This window comes from Notamacropus eugenii, chromosome 1 (genome assembly GCF_028372415.1).
Source record: "Notamacropus eugenii isolate mMacEug1 chromosome 1, mMacEug1.pri_v2, whole genome shotgun sequence".
NCBI lineage: Eukaryota > Metazoa > Chordata > Mammalia > Diprotodontia > Macropodidae > Notamacropus > Notamacropus eugenii.
In genome coordinates, this window is record NC_092872.1 from 61,394,127 (window position 1) to 61,409,220 (window position 15,094).

Consider the following 15,094-nt stretch of genomic DNA (forward strand, 5'->3'; position numbering starts at 1 on the left):
CCACCTGGAGGGAGAGTTCCAGGAATCACTTAAAGACAGCGTCTGTTCTCTTTTGAAATGAAAAGTTAAAGTATGGATCATAGGAAGATACTCATAAGAAGAAGTGTTCCAGGAAACAACTGAGAAGTGACTATTTAGGAACTTAAACTCCAAATTATTTTAACATATTATGCTCTTCAAAATTATTCAAAATTTCTATAAATGTTACCTGAAATCTTACAGAGATAAGAGTCATGTTGCATAGCACTGAAGACTATGTCCATTTGGACAACTCTTTTTCCAAGCTAGAAATGGCATAGACATATATCAAATGAAATTGTTCTGACAAGTCTAAAGTGCAAAATACTTTATTAGTATTTTTTATTCAAAACTTCCCTCTGTGATTACCTCCTATTTATTCTGTCTACATCTTGTTTGTACATAATTGTTTGCATGTTGTCTACTTCCATTAGACTAGGAGCTCCCTGAAAGCTGGGCCTGTTTTTGCCCTTTTCTGTATCTTCAGCACTTAGCACTGTGCCTGGCACACAGTATGATTTAATCAATGCTCATCAGCTGACTGACTGACTATATCAAATAGTAATAGTGATAATGAAAATCCTTGCTTTATGCCTGATCTTAATGGAAAGGCCACTAACTTATCTCCATTACATATAACGCTGGTTGTTGGCTTAAGATAGACAGTACTTAACGTGTTAAGGAAAAGTCCATTTATTCCTATGTTTTATAAAATTAATAGAAGTAGGTATTATATTTTATCAAAAACCTTTTCTTCACCTATTAACATAATCATGATTTTTGTTGTTTTTTTCATTAATATGATCTATTACATTTGTAGTTTTCTTAATATTGAACAAACCTTGCATTTCTGGTATAAGTCCAACCTGGTCATAGTATACAATCACTCTGATATTTTGATTTTGTCTATTTGCTTATAATTTATTTAAAATTTTTATGTCAATGTTCATTATGAATGTGAGACTACAGTTTTCTTTTTCTTTTTATTCTCCCTAGTTTAGGTATCAAGCTCTTCATTTTTACAGATAAGAATCTCAGGCCCAGAGAGAAATGAAATGACTCACCCAAAGTCCTAGTGAATTGGCACATTTTTACTTTCCTTCACAGTGAAATATATATAAAAAATTGTTTACTAAGTGCCTACAATGTACTAAGAACTCTGCATGGTTTTGTGAAGGATATAAAAAGAATATAAGGCATAGTTCTCCTTAAGGAATTAACAGTCAACTTGGGTAGACAATATTAAAAAAATTCAAAAATACAAAGCCAGGTGCAACATGGATGGCCACAGGTCTATCAGGAATTCTGAGAAGGATAAGACTGGGTGAATAAAATAGGAGGTGAGATTCTGATCACTGTTTTGAAGGATTATTAGCATGCTGACAAGCATGGAAGAGAAAAGGATGACATTTCCCAGATAGAGAAACAAAATAATAGCAACTCTTCACCCATAGTGTCTTAAGGTTTACAAAGCATTTTCTTTCTAACAACCTGGATCATTAGATCAATGGTTCTCTAATTTTATAGTTAGGGTCCCAAGACTCTGAATCACCAAGTGATGTTACACCAGTTACTGTCTGAGGCAACATTTAACCCTGGGGTCTCTTGACCCAGGTCTGACATTCTTTTCTATTATATCATAATGCTTCTCAAAGTTAAGTAAGGAAAAACAAAACTGATACATGTGAAATTTTGCAATGAAGTTTTTTAAAAAAGATTAGCTACATAATTACAGGATGGAAAAAGTATAGCTAGACTGTCATTTCTATGAAAAATACTTTTTTCAGTTGACTGTAAGCTCAGTTAATCAACAGCAAGGTGATGAGATCGCCGCTTCAGTTCTGGGTAACAGGCACTAAAAGACATTGACAAGGCAAAGCATATCTACAGGGTGGATTCGGAGGGGCTTAAAAAGATGTAAGAGATGAGGAATGCTCAAATGTTTAGTCTGGAGAAGAAAAGACTTGAGGAATGACTTCATAGCTGCCTTAAAATATCTGAAGAACTACAACATAAAAGAATTCATTTATTCATTTTGTGAGGTTCATTTTGTAAAGAACAGAATGAATACATAAACCTATTTAATAACTTATGATCAGGAATTTTACTGGTGGATACTTTCTCCACTGATGTAGCAAGCAACAACTCTTCCTTTTTAGGCACCTTTCCTCAATGGCTGAGGCTAAAAGAAAAAAGACCACCATCTGATGGCCAAGTGTACAATAATGAGCCCCTGTGCTTAGCTAGCCTTCAAACAAACAACATACAGTCCACTACTGAGCTGCACCTGATGCCTTTCTAGTTTAGGAGGGTGTATGAGAACTGCCACAAGCTTCATGAATTTAAGTCACCTCCATAGCTGAGGAAGCATGACAAAAGGACTACAGTGGAAAAACCATATACACTTCAAAAATAAAACCTCAGTGATAACAACTGACCTGTCTTCGTGAATGTTTAGATTCATTCAGTTCTGTTCAGTGAATACCAAATAACACATTTTAAATATGTGTGTGTGTGTTCGTCCTTCATTGCCGAAGAAGACCATGCCATCAGAGAAATGATGACATGGCTTGCACTTGACTTTGTTTTGGGTTGAGGGAGAGCTGTGCAGGTCACCAGCCTCACTTCTCCTCCAGAGCCATCTGGATCCAGTAACCAGATGTTCATCACTGTCCAGTTTGAAATCCAACAACTTTTTGGATTTTCCAAAGGTCACCCTGATGAGCATCACCCATTCAAACTGCTAACGTGCCAGCACATTGTTAGACAGCACGCTCGGTGTTGTCATAGAGAGTTTACATTTCAGTGGCAAATTTAAAACCTTTGAACACTGAATGTTACCTTTCTAGTGAGTTAGGCAAAAAATGGTCTAGGACTAATGAGCAGATGATTTATTTTCATTTATTATGAAAAAGAAAGTTCTAAAATATAGCCTATTTTTATTATTATGAATGCACCTGAAATGCAATCTAACTATGAACCTAAGTAACTCCATCTTTGTTTTAAGGAATTAAGGGAGGTTTTCACTAATAAACATTATTAAATCTTTTGCTTTCTGATAAAACTACAACAATTCTTGTAATTTAAAACATGCACAAAATATAATGAATAAAGGTAGGAGTTGGATAACTGAAAAGACTAATAAAATGGACAAACTGTTACTTAAGTTGATTTTTAAGAGGAAAACCAAATCACCAATATCAAAAGTAAAAAAAAAAAAAAAGATAAATCATAAATGATGAAAAGGAAATAAAAGAAATTGTTAGAAATCACTTTGACCATTTATAGGTGAGTAAAAACTGACAACTTAAAAGAAATACATGAAACTTTGAAAATGAAAAAAATGACAATAACTAAAAAATAAATTAAATAACTCCATCTCAAAACAAGAAGTTGAAATAAGACATAAAAGAGCTCCCAAGAAAAACGATACAGGCCCAGAAAGATTATAAGTGAATTCTAGCAAATATTCAAATAAAAATTAAGTTCAAATTATATAAATTGTTAAGAAAAATAAAAGAAGGCATCCCATGAAATTCCTCTTGTGAAACAAATGTGATCTTGATATCCTAACCAAGGAGAGATAGGTAAGAGAAGAAAAATCACAAATCAATATATATAGTAAATATTAATGCAAAAATATTGAATGAAATATTAACAACAAGGCTATAGTAACACATTCAAAAGATTATTTACTATGAGCAAGCTAGATTTATACCAAGAATTCAGGGATATAAAGATTAGGAAAAATATAAATGCATATGCAATAGATCATTTTAATAACAAAATAATTTTTAAATTGTGATCACATTAATAGATGTAGAAAAAATAAACAAAATATAATAATCATGTATTTTTTAAAAAATGGAAAGCATAAGAATAAACCGATCTTTCCTATAAATGGCAAACTATATCTATGAACAACCAAATATCGGAATAATCTGTAGTGGGGAAATGCTTGAAGACTTTACAATAAGATCAGGGGTAAAACAGAGCAGACTCTATAGTTTTATGGTTCTAGAAATGCTAACAACAATAAGAAAATAAAAGGAATCCAAGGAATATGCACAGGCAAAGATAAAACGAAATTACTATTCTTTGTGGACATGATGGTTTACCTGAAGAACCTGAGAGAGTCAACTAAAATTAATTGGAATATTACCTTCAATAAAGAAGTAAGATATATTAAAGGAAGTGAAGGAGAAAGGAAGAATATTAGGCTCCTACTATGTGCTAAGTGCTTAACAAGGTTTATCTGAACCTTACAACAAACCTGTAAGGTAGGAACTACTATGATTCCTATTTGACAGTTAAGGAAACTGAGGCAGAAATTAAGTTACTTGCTTAGGGTCATACAATAAATGTCTACGGTTATATTTTGAACTCAGGGATCAAAAATTTTTTACTTGTTAAACTTATTTAAAGGTGTGTGCATAAATGTGTATTAGTGCACATGCATATTTTAAAAAATAATAAAACACTGCATGTAGTTGAAGTTCAGTTTCTTGTATGGCTGCTTTCCCAACTCTTTGTGTTTTGAGATGTTTGTAATAGTTGATAACTGATTTTTTTTTAAATGGAAGATGTAGTGGAAGGGCATTCAGTGTTGAGAACAGAATGATCCAAAAATACTTTGTAAGCATTAAAGCAATCTATAACTGTGAACTGGTTATACTTTTTAAAAAAGTTCTCTGCCTAAAAATGGATGGGTATAGTTGAAGACGGGAGTTAAGGGAATTTTAATTGGATGGTCTCAATTTTCTCAGTGAAGTCTGTGGATAAGTTGTTTCCTGTAACTATGGGAGGTTAGTACAGCTAGAGGCAAAAGAAGAAAAGATTGGAACAACGGAGATGAGGAATGATAGAAGGAATTGATAATAGTAAAGCAGTCTGACTGTTGTGCAGTGTGGAGGATCACTTAAATTTCTTACGCTCCAGATCTCTACATTCACCACTGGCACCTTAGAAGCCCTAGAGCAAGGGCTCCTAACCTTTTCATTGTGTCATGTAGCCCCATTAGCATTCTGGTAAAGCCTAAAGACTCCTTATAATAATGGTTTTAAGTAATTGAAGGAAATGCTATATTTTAGTTAGCAAAGGCTAGTAAAAATGAAGATATAATTTTTCTTCTATGCAAGTTCATGAACCCCCTAAAATCTATTTACCAACTCTTGAAGGCAGGCAGGGAGAGGGCTTGGATCCTAGGTTATGAGTTGTGCCCTAAAGAAAGAACATAAAATGGCGGTATAGCCAAAAAATGAGAATTCACAGGTTGTGAATATCAAAAGGTCAAGGGAAAAATGGATTTTATGGTATTAGTTAATAAAGCACATAAGACAACGATGATGATGATACACTAAAAACTGACATTTACATGGCACTTTAAAGTTTACAAAATACTTTAAATACATTTATCTCATCTGATCCTCACAATACCACTATCAGCTAAGTGCTACACGGATATATTCTCTCCATTTTACAGAAGAGGAAAACCAGGCTGAGAGATGTTAAGTTATTTGTCTAGGGACACTTGCTACCAGTGAGACAGGATTCAAACTTAAGTCTTCCTGACTTCAACTCCAGTTATCACATTTTACTATACCAAGACCTATAGTAACCAGAAGCTATATACCCCTAACTATACTTGCTGATGGAACTCCTACTAGATTCAGTCATCACCAACCTCAAAACTCTGCACTGAAGTCACTTTCCTTGTCCTTGACAGAGCCTCTACAGGAATAGCTACTACAGGAATCTTAGGCATTAGCAGGAACTATTCCCAGAAAGCCCAGACCCCAACAGTAGGAGGCTGTAAGAAAGATGCTTCCAGTATGACAGTCAAACCTCTCTCCTTGCAACATTCCTTGGAGACTCTTTAGAGCCTCAGATGTCAGGAGTTTCCCTTTTCCTTTCAAGCCCACCAGATTTCTATTCCTCACTACTCCCCGGAGGTCAAAGTCCTAGGTCCTACTGCTACAGCTGATTCAGCAAGCAGGGGTGGGATCATTTTTTCAGGTTAAGGAAAGGTACTTTTTCATCAGTTTTTGGTAAGGAAAATATATCTCTTGTGTCCCTAATTGGGACTCAAGACATTTTCTAATGAAAACAATATTTAAAATGATTAGTTTCTATAATATTAGTACTACAGTTTGCTATAGTATACTCTACCACAAGTTAAAATGACTTCCAGGTTAGCCTCAGAAATCAGTAGCCTTTTAAGGTTATTTTAAGTCTATTTCTCTGGGAAAACAAATTTCAAGTTCCCAGTAGGTGAATAAGAAGCCAACTTCTAGAACACAACCTGTTTGAATGCTAAGGATTATCTATTTGACATAGTTCTAATTAGTCATTTTTCTGTACTGCTTGATTAATCAGTGCATACACTGCACCAAGTCAAAAATATCAAATAAAAAAAAGATCAAAATTAGACTGACTAATAAGGAGCCTTTTAAATTAAAATCTACAATAATGGTTCTCTTTATCAAGACAGAAGACTGTGTCTCATCAAAACTCTGAATCACCCTTGTAACTTGCTCACTGCTTTGTACGTAGCAAATGTTTAATAAGTGCTTTTTGTTGTGGAAGAACAGAGTATTATGGAGGCTGAGAACCCTGCTAGTAGAATATGGCAATAATCTATAAAAATAACAATGAGGGTGCTGGCTGAAATAACAGATTATTAATCGAAAAATGACTAATCTGGAGAATAGAATACTGATGAAGTGTGGTGACGGTCTGGATAAAAAAGATGAAGGGGATGAATGAGTCAAAGATGACTGCAAAGTTTTAAGCCTGAGAAAACAGAATAGGGAAGTCCGAGGCAGAAATACGAAAAATGAGCAATTAGGTCCAAAGAGGCAACTTAAGGCATTCTGGGTTTTAAGTCAAAGAGGCACAAACAAATGTAGACATCTGGTAGACTGCTAAAGATATAGGGTATCTGGTGGAAGAAATTTGGGGATTATCAGGATAATTCCATGGAAAACCAAAGGAAGGGATAAACTGCAGAAGGTGGTAAGTATAAACAGACATGATCAAATGGTAAAGGACTGACCCTTTGGGGAAAGGCCAAAAATAATGGTCAAGAGAAAGAAGAGGAGAAAGCAGGGGTGGCAGAGATGAAATCAGAATGTGACACTCAATTCAACGTGTTCTTTAACTTTTACACAATTAAAGGGGACCCTTTGCAGATGATGCAAAGCAGACTGCACTGTATGCACTGGTTTTATAAACTGTGGCATCTTTTTCCAGGAAGAATAACAAATCATCTCAAATACGCTGAGATCACCACCTGTTCTGTTTCTTGTACCAAAGGCGACTGTTCTCATTTCCCCCTTCAAATTTCTTAGTGTTACAATTTCACTGGAAAGTAATCTCTAACTTACTTGAAATTTATAGTTTTGTATTTCAAATAAAAAAGGTCATAGTGTTTAAAAAGAGGAGGTGGAGAAAATTTTCAAGCATGCGTAAACACACCTTGAGTACAACCTATTTTTCAAAATATGTGTTTTCTACAGCTCACATATGAGTGGTTCATTTTATAAGGCTAGCCACCTGGAGACAAGGTGAATGCTTTTTATGAAATAATAAGTATGTCAGGGTACTCTTTGGAAAAGGTATATTCATAAACTACTAACAGTTCCTGGTTTTCAAATTTGCCTCCCATGTAATTAAAGGTTACTCTGCAGAGAGACTCAGTACCAGAAGTTTAAATGCAAAAAGTAATATTTAACTAAAACTACCTAAAGTAGCCTTCCAGAGAGCCATGTGTTTATATGTTCAAGGAATGGTAGGTCTATAAGAAAAAAATATTCATGTATTTAAATTAATGTGGACTGTGTGGGCTGAAGAAAGTAGGTTAAAAAAAGACTTCTCTCTTTAATTTGGGTTTTGTTGTTGTTTAGGCCTCAAGTAACACCGAAACCTTTAACTAATCTTCAAAAAGCATGAAAGTAAAAAAAAAATACAAACCCAAAACTACAAAGGTAATCTAGTTAAAAGAATATGGACAGAACACAGAAAATAGTTGTGAGACTAAACTGCTCCAAACTGTAGGCACATTTCTCCAGTTCTTCATTCCCCTCAAAGAATATGCCAGGGAATACTGCCTCTGGCTGGTTCAATAAAGGTGAAAGGCTTTAAATACAATCCAGGAAAAAGACACTCCCTCTGTCTTCCAAGGCTTGGCCCACTTAAACTGTAAAAGGCTTATCACCGCCCCAAGGCTGGGCATTGGGTAGAAGGTGATGAAGTTTTTCAATCACACCACCAAATGGTAACAGGGAGTACTTATCAAAATGACATCATTGATCCTTTAGGTACCGAAGTAAGAATCAGCAAATTCATTGGTCTTCTTTATATCAGTTGTCAAATGTATTTGTTTTGATCAAACTATTTCAACTTTGTAAAAAATTTTAGTACTCAATAGTATAATTGTTGATTTCTATAAATGTGCATAAATTTCAGGGGTATTACATTTCATAAAAGGAAACTAGGCTCATGCAACATTTTCACGTATTGGTTATAACCAAGATATACTGCGTTCTTAAGAAGCACAAATGATACTTTAATAATAGCATTAATAAACAGAATCCAGATTAATCAATTTTTTTATTCTTTCACGCCTGTTTGGCTATTTGGTTTGCATTCATAACTTATGTAAAAGCATTAATGCAATTTGCTCTACCATCTCAAAACTATTTTCTGCTAATTACAATGATCTAAAGAGGTACTCAAAACCTTGAGTCTAATGAATCATTAAAAATATATACTATTAACAAATATGGTGGTGTCAAACATAAAAATGGTCTAAAAGAAGCACATTCAATAACACACACACATCCCTTAAACTTTAAACTATGAAAATAAAAAAATCTAGTTAAAATAATAATTTCAAAATGTTTCATGAAAATTACAAGGAGATTGTGAGAAAACCAAATTAAAATGCTAAAAATTACATTACAAAATTGGTGTTCTATATAGTAGTTTCACAAAACAAAATCCTAACGATATCTTCATGATTTTAACACATTTAAAAACTCCACAGTCCCATTCTTTGTTTTCCTGTCCAAATATAAAAAGTGTTATGCTTTGTTCTCTAGTTTAAATATTTATTCTAATATTAAAACTGACGATTGGTGAGAAAATGGGAGGACATGTAGAAGCAAAAGATGTACTAGAATCAAGTCTATGTGCACATATTAAAAAAAAGCCCAAATGTGCACATTTTAATTACAGCAGCTCATTTTAATGAGATGTATATATATTTTTAACGAAAATGAGGAATTATTCCGGTAAAAGAAAGCAGTATTTTAAGAGTTACTAAGGAGAGTTGTAGCGAATAAGAATACTGTATTCTACCAAAGTAGAAAACCCAAATATGTTCCTTATGAAAGCTATTCAAACGCTTCAGTGTTCACCACAGAACATTCGTTTACTCACTTCCGATGGGTGTGGTCGATGCCACTGTTAGGTATTCTTTCCACTTTTGCATTTTTCTGCCCACAAATATTTCCATAGCTGTCGTATCCTGACACTAGTCTTGCTGCTGCACCTGTTGCTATTGAAAAGCCACAAATAAATCCCTAGAAAAGAAGCAGAAAAATCAATAAATAAGTAAGCCAGTACACTCTCTCAATAGCAACAGTCACAGCCTGACACCCAGATGCCCGCCCTGCTTCTGTCTATTCCAAGGGAACAAAGAGCTTTCTTCCAATGACTGAGAGTAACAATATTCCACTGTTTCCCTTATTTTCATCTAGCTCAAAGGGAAAATACCCCCAAATAAGACCACCGGGAAACACTATTTACAATTGTAACCAAACAAAACTTTTGCATGAGGTAGTTGGTACATTTTAATAAAACCATGTTTTAAACTAAAAGGTGTCAGAAGCAAAGGAAAAGAAACTTTTTTTTCTTTGAAGAGTAGCTGTAGCTATTTGTGTGCACCAAAATCACTCTTACCTCAACAAGCAACACAGATGCCTTCCAGAAATAAAAGTTTTAAGCAAGGGAATAGATTTTACAATGCAGCAATTATAAAGTACTTTAGATACATGGGAGACACAGACAAGCAGCAAACTACATTAAGGATCAGTTATGTCTGTAAAGGTTACTTAATTACAGGGCCATATGTATCAGCACAATACCTAAGGCAAACAAACAGTGGAAAGCTTTAGAGAACGTACTATTCTTGCTAAATCAAGGATGAACTGGCTGAAATGAGGAAACAAAGACTTAAATTCAACCCAAGGATGTTCATGACAAGAAAGTGAAAAGAGGTGATACTGGAATCACAACTGATCAATTAAATCTATTTGGGGAGAAGACAGAAGTTTTAAAAATCATACAAATTATACTGTAATTAAGCGTACATGTTTTATTGTCTTTATTAGACTAGTTGATGAAAATAGGCCAGAGGTGATAAACAGTATTAACAACACGCATAATAATTCTTAATAAGAAAATTGTGAGATTCATAATTAGAATACTAATTCGAAGTAGTTAGATTTCAGATCAGCTGTGCTGAATACTATTCCATTCTACAATTCACATTAGGGAAGCTTATACATGTGAAGGAAATCGAACAAAAATGTTTTCCCAACTATTATTCCTCCTCACCACAAACCACTTTCTGCCTTGAAATAGCAACTACTGTTGTCACAGAAGCTTCTCTAGATGGAATCACCTTCAGTTGAAATGATTAACAGTTATTCCAACGTAACAGAGAGACTATTACTGCTCACTGGCTTAGTGTTACAGTCTTGCAGATTTAGAATCAGAAGAGGTCTTTGTTTTACTAATGAGGAAACTGAGTACCAGAAGGACTGAGTGACTTGACAGGGTCACATAGGTGGTAAGTGGAAGAACTGGGATTTGATCCCAGGCCTTCTTGACTCTATCTAAATCCAGGACCTTTTCCATTGCGCCAGGCTAAGAAGAAGAAGGTTAATAAGAACCTATTTGTTTCCTCCCGCCCAGCTGCTTCTCACTTTCCTTTTCACTTTGGTATATCTTCTACCTCCCGTGAGAGGTTTTTATTAGTCAATTTTCCCAACATATTTACAACCATCTTGGGAGAAGCCAGAGGTGAATAAGGACTATATCAGATACCAAGTCCTCCTTTCTGCCTCTCCATTTATTGGCATCCTAAATCTAAAAGAGAGAGACAGAGACACAGAGAGTAAACCTGAAACAAGAACTCTTAATCATCTTCACTTAAGTCATCACTTGATAGCATTTATTAAGTAATTACTATGTGCCAGGCACTGTGCTAAGAGCAGAGAATACAAAGATGGGCAAAAAAAAAAAATGGTCTCTGACCTCAAAAAGCTTACATTCTAATAGGAGAGACAACATGCAAACCATGCATATACAAGTTAAATACAGTGGAAATGGAAGGTAATCCCAGAAAAAAAGCCTTAGCAGAGGAATAGTACAGGAAAGGCTTCTTACATAAGGTAGGATTTTAGCTAAGTCTTGAAGGAAGCAAGGGAAGCTAGGAAACAGAAGTGAAAAGGGAAAGTATTCCAGTCTTAGGTTAGAGCCAGTGATAGGCAACAGAGTCAGGTGATAGATACACTGTCATGTGCAAAGAATAGCAGGAAAGCCAGTGTCACTGAATTTAAGGGCACAGGGAAGGGGAGTAGATTGTATTAAAACTGGAAATGTAGAAAGGGGCCAAGTTGTATAAGAGTTTTATATTTATTCCAGAAGTAATAAGGAACCAATGGAGTTCATTAGATAGGAGTGTGGTCAGACATGGTCAGACCTATGTTTTAAAAGATCATTTTGGTAGCTGTATGGAAGATGAATACAATAAGGAGAGACTTTGTAGATGTGATGAGTGAGTTGGATGTCATAGTTTTAATTATAATTTCTTTTAGTTTGATAGTTACATTTGAAGATTTTTTTCACACAGTCATTACTTGTTATTCTTTTAAGAAGTATCTGTTCATATCCTTTTATCATTTATCAACTGGGGAATAGCTCTGGTTCTTAAAATTTATATCACTCCCTCCTACATTTTGAATGTCAGATCCCTATCAGAAACATTTGCTGAAAAGATTTTCCCCTAGGTAACTGGGTTTTTTTTTGAGCAGAAAATTTTTAGTTTTGTGTAATCAAAACTGTCCACTTTATCTACTATGATTCTGTTTGGTCAATAACTCTTACTCTCCTTGTTGTTGTGAAAGATATCTCTTTCCCTACTCCTAGGTCTTATAAGCATTTAGACTGTATTGTGGTATATGGTAAGAAATTTTTATCTAAATCTAATTTCTGACATCCTGCTCTCCAGCTTTTCTCAGTAGTTTAACAAATAGTGAGTTCTTACTGCAGTAACTATTTTCAGTTTTTTTTCAAACAAATTACTATTCAGCTGCTTAAGAGTCTTGAATGGCTAATCTGTACCACCAAAAAATTTTCTCTTTTGAGCACAAAGAAGTTCTCATGATTACTACTTTTCAGTATGGTTTGAGATCTTACATTACAAGGCCCTCTTTATTTCTATGTTTTCCATTATTCCCCCTGAGTGTCTTGAATCTTTCTTCCTCCAGTTGAACTCTCTCTTCTAGCCTTACAAAGTAGCCACTTGGTAGTTTAATCTGCATGTCTCTGAATCTTTAATTTAGCTAGTACTTTCATTTTTATTATATTGGCAAGGCTAAAGTCATAAGCAGTTAAATCTCTCCATTTATTCAGGCCTATCTTTATTTCTGGAAAGAGTGTTTTATAACAGTATTCATAATTCCTATATAAAGGTAGCTAGACCCCCAAATATTTTATATTCTTTAGTTTTTTTAAATAGAAATTCTTTTTTCTCTCTCTTTCTGCTGGATCTTGGTGATACTATGATACTATTATTTTTCTTATTTCACTTAATTTTTAATTGAATCTCTAGGACACTCTAAGTATGTCACTTCCAATAAGCAATGATTTTGTGTCTTCTTTGCATATACTTATTCTACTTGTTTTTGATTTATTGCTATAACTAACATTTTTAGAACTATGTAAGAGAGGTGACTCATCCTTGATATTATTAGAAAGTCCTTACATATTTCTGCACTACAAATAATGCCAGCTCTTGGATTTAGCTAGATACTATTTAAGTAGAATGGTTGATTTATTCCTACACTTTTTTAGTGCTTTTCTTAAAAATTTTTTAGTGTTAATATCTTTAACAAAAGAGGGTACAATGTTTTGTCAAAAGCTTTTCTTGCATCTTTTGATGTTCTTATGTATTTTCTATTGTTTTGTTAACATGGCCTTTTACACTGATAATTTTCCTAATATTAAACCAACCTTGCATTCTTTGTGTGAATCCTACCTAGTATTTGTATATTCTTTTAACAGTGATATTGTAACCCCTTGCTAATAATTACTCAATATTTTAGCAATGATGTTTATTAGAAATACTTGTCTACAGTTTTCTTTTTCTGTTTTATCACTCCCTGTTTGGATATTAAGATCACATTCATTACATTAAAGGGATTTGTTAGCATCTCTTCCTTCCATATTCTTGTAAATAATTTGTTTAATATTATAATCAATCATTCTTTGAAAGTTTGATAAAATTCACTGCAATATCCACCTAGTCCTGAAGATCTGTTTTATTTGGGAGTTCATTTACAACTTATTCAATGTCATTTTCTGAGACAAGGTTTTTTTCTGTTGATTGTTCTGCTGATTTAGGTACTTTATGTCTTTAAAATATTTGTTCATTTAATTTAAGTAATCATGAACATAATAGTTACAAATAATTTCCTTCATTCTATCATTTGCTGTGAATTCTTTTTTCATTTTTGATATTGGAAATTCAGCTTTTCTCTTCATTTTTCAAAAGATAAGATTACTGAATGATTTGTATATTTTATTAGTTTAAAAAAAATCAGCTCCTAGAGAGACTGAGCCAAGATGGCAGAACAGAAGGAAGTAATTTAGCCCTTCTGCCCATAACTACTCCAACAACTATCTAAAAAGAATGCCAGACCAAGTAGCAATTGAGAAATTGAAGGAGATGAGTGATTTTTCAAACCAAGACTATAAACCTGAACTATAGGCAAGTGACCAAGGTGGGGGGGACAGGGACCACCAACTTTGTGTCTGGAGCTGTGAAATAGGCCGGCAGTTCAGGGACACACAGAGCTGACTTCAGACTCATCTAAGTAAGTAGTTCCAGATCTCCCAGGGATACTGGAAGCATGGACTCAGTGTTCACTACATCAATACAGGGTTGCCCAGGGCATATGATGAATTCATATTCATTATAGCCCAAGAGGAGGCAACAGTAAAGAGAATAGTATTGTCTCCCACAGAGGGCCAGGCCAACAACACAAGAAAAAAGGCTGTCTCACAAAAAAAAAGTGGCAAAGATCAAAGATTCAGCCCCAAGAGCTCCTAGGTAGGTTGACAATGGTGGGCTGATCAGAGGAGATTACAGAAAGAATAACCACACCAAAGAAAGAAAAGAAAAGATAAAGAACCATTGTGATGCCAAGGATGATCAAGAGACAAGTTCAGAAAACAAAACTCCAAAATACCTATACACAGAGCCTCAAAGAAAAACACAGCTTGGAAAGAAAATTAACATCTTACCTTAAGAAGCACAAAGCCCACAGAATAAATGAACTACCTCAAAATTAAAATGGACCAAACAAAAGTCAATGACTCCATGAGAAAGAAATATGAAAGCAAAATAAAAAAAAAAAAAAGGAAAAAATAGAAGCGTAAGTTATCTCATATTAAAAACAACTGAACTGAAAAAGATAGCAAGGAAAACTAGTTAAAAATCATTGTACTACTTGTAAGGCATTAACAAAAAGGAACAGAAAAAAAATTGCTTGGATTTCATAGCTGAAGAAAACTGGATCTAGTTGAACTAGAGACAACATGGAAAAATAAAGAATTCACCTCAAAGAACCCTTCAAATGAAAATTCACAGTAACACCTGAGCCAAAATCTAAAGCTTTCATGTCAAAGAAAACATACTGCAAGGAACCTCAAAGAACGAGTTCAAGTACTGAGGAATTGCAGTTAGATTTAGAAGTTATACTTACTATGAAGAAGTGGAAAGTAT

General features: G+C 34.2%; 1 protein-coding gene across 3 annotated transcripts in view; it reads right to left on the bottom strand.

The window, feature by feature from the left end:
• SLC44A1 (solute carrier family 44 member 1) overlaps nt 1-15,094 on the bottom strand; it is a 215,318-nt gene that overhangs the window by 125,448 nt on the left and 74,776 nt on the right. For all 3 annotated transcript variants that reach the window (XM_072604140.1, XM_072604143.1, XM_072604133.1), the window contains one exon: nt 9,460-9,602. In XM_072604140.1, coding sequence (XP_072460241.1) covers nt 9,460-9,602 — 143 coding nt within the window. The remainder of the gene's footprint in view (nt 1-9,459; nt 9,603-15,094) is intronic.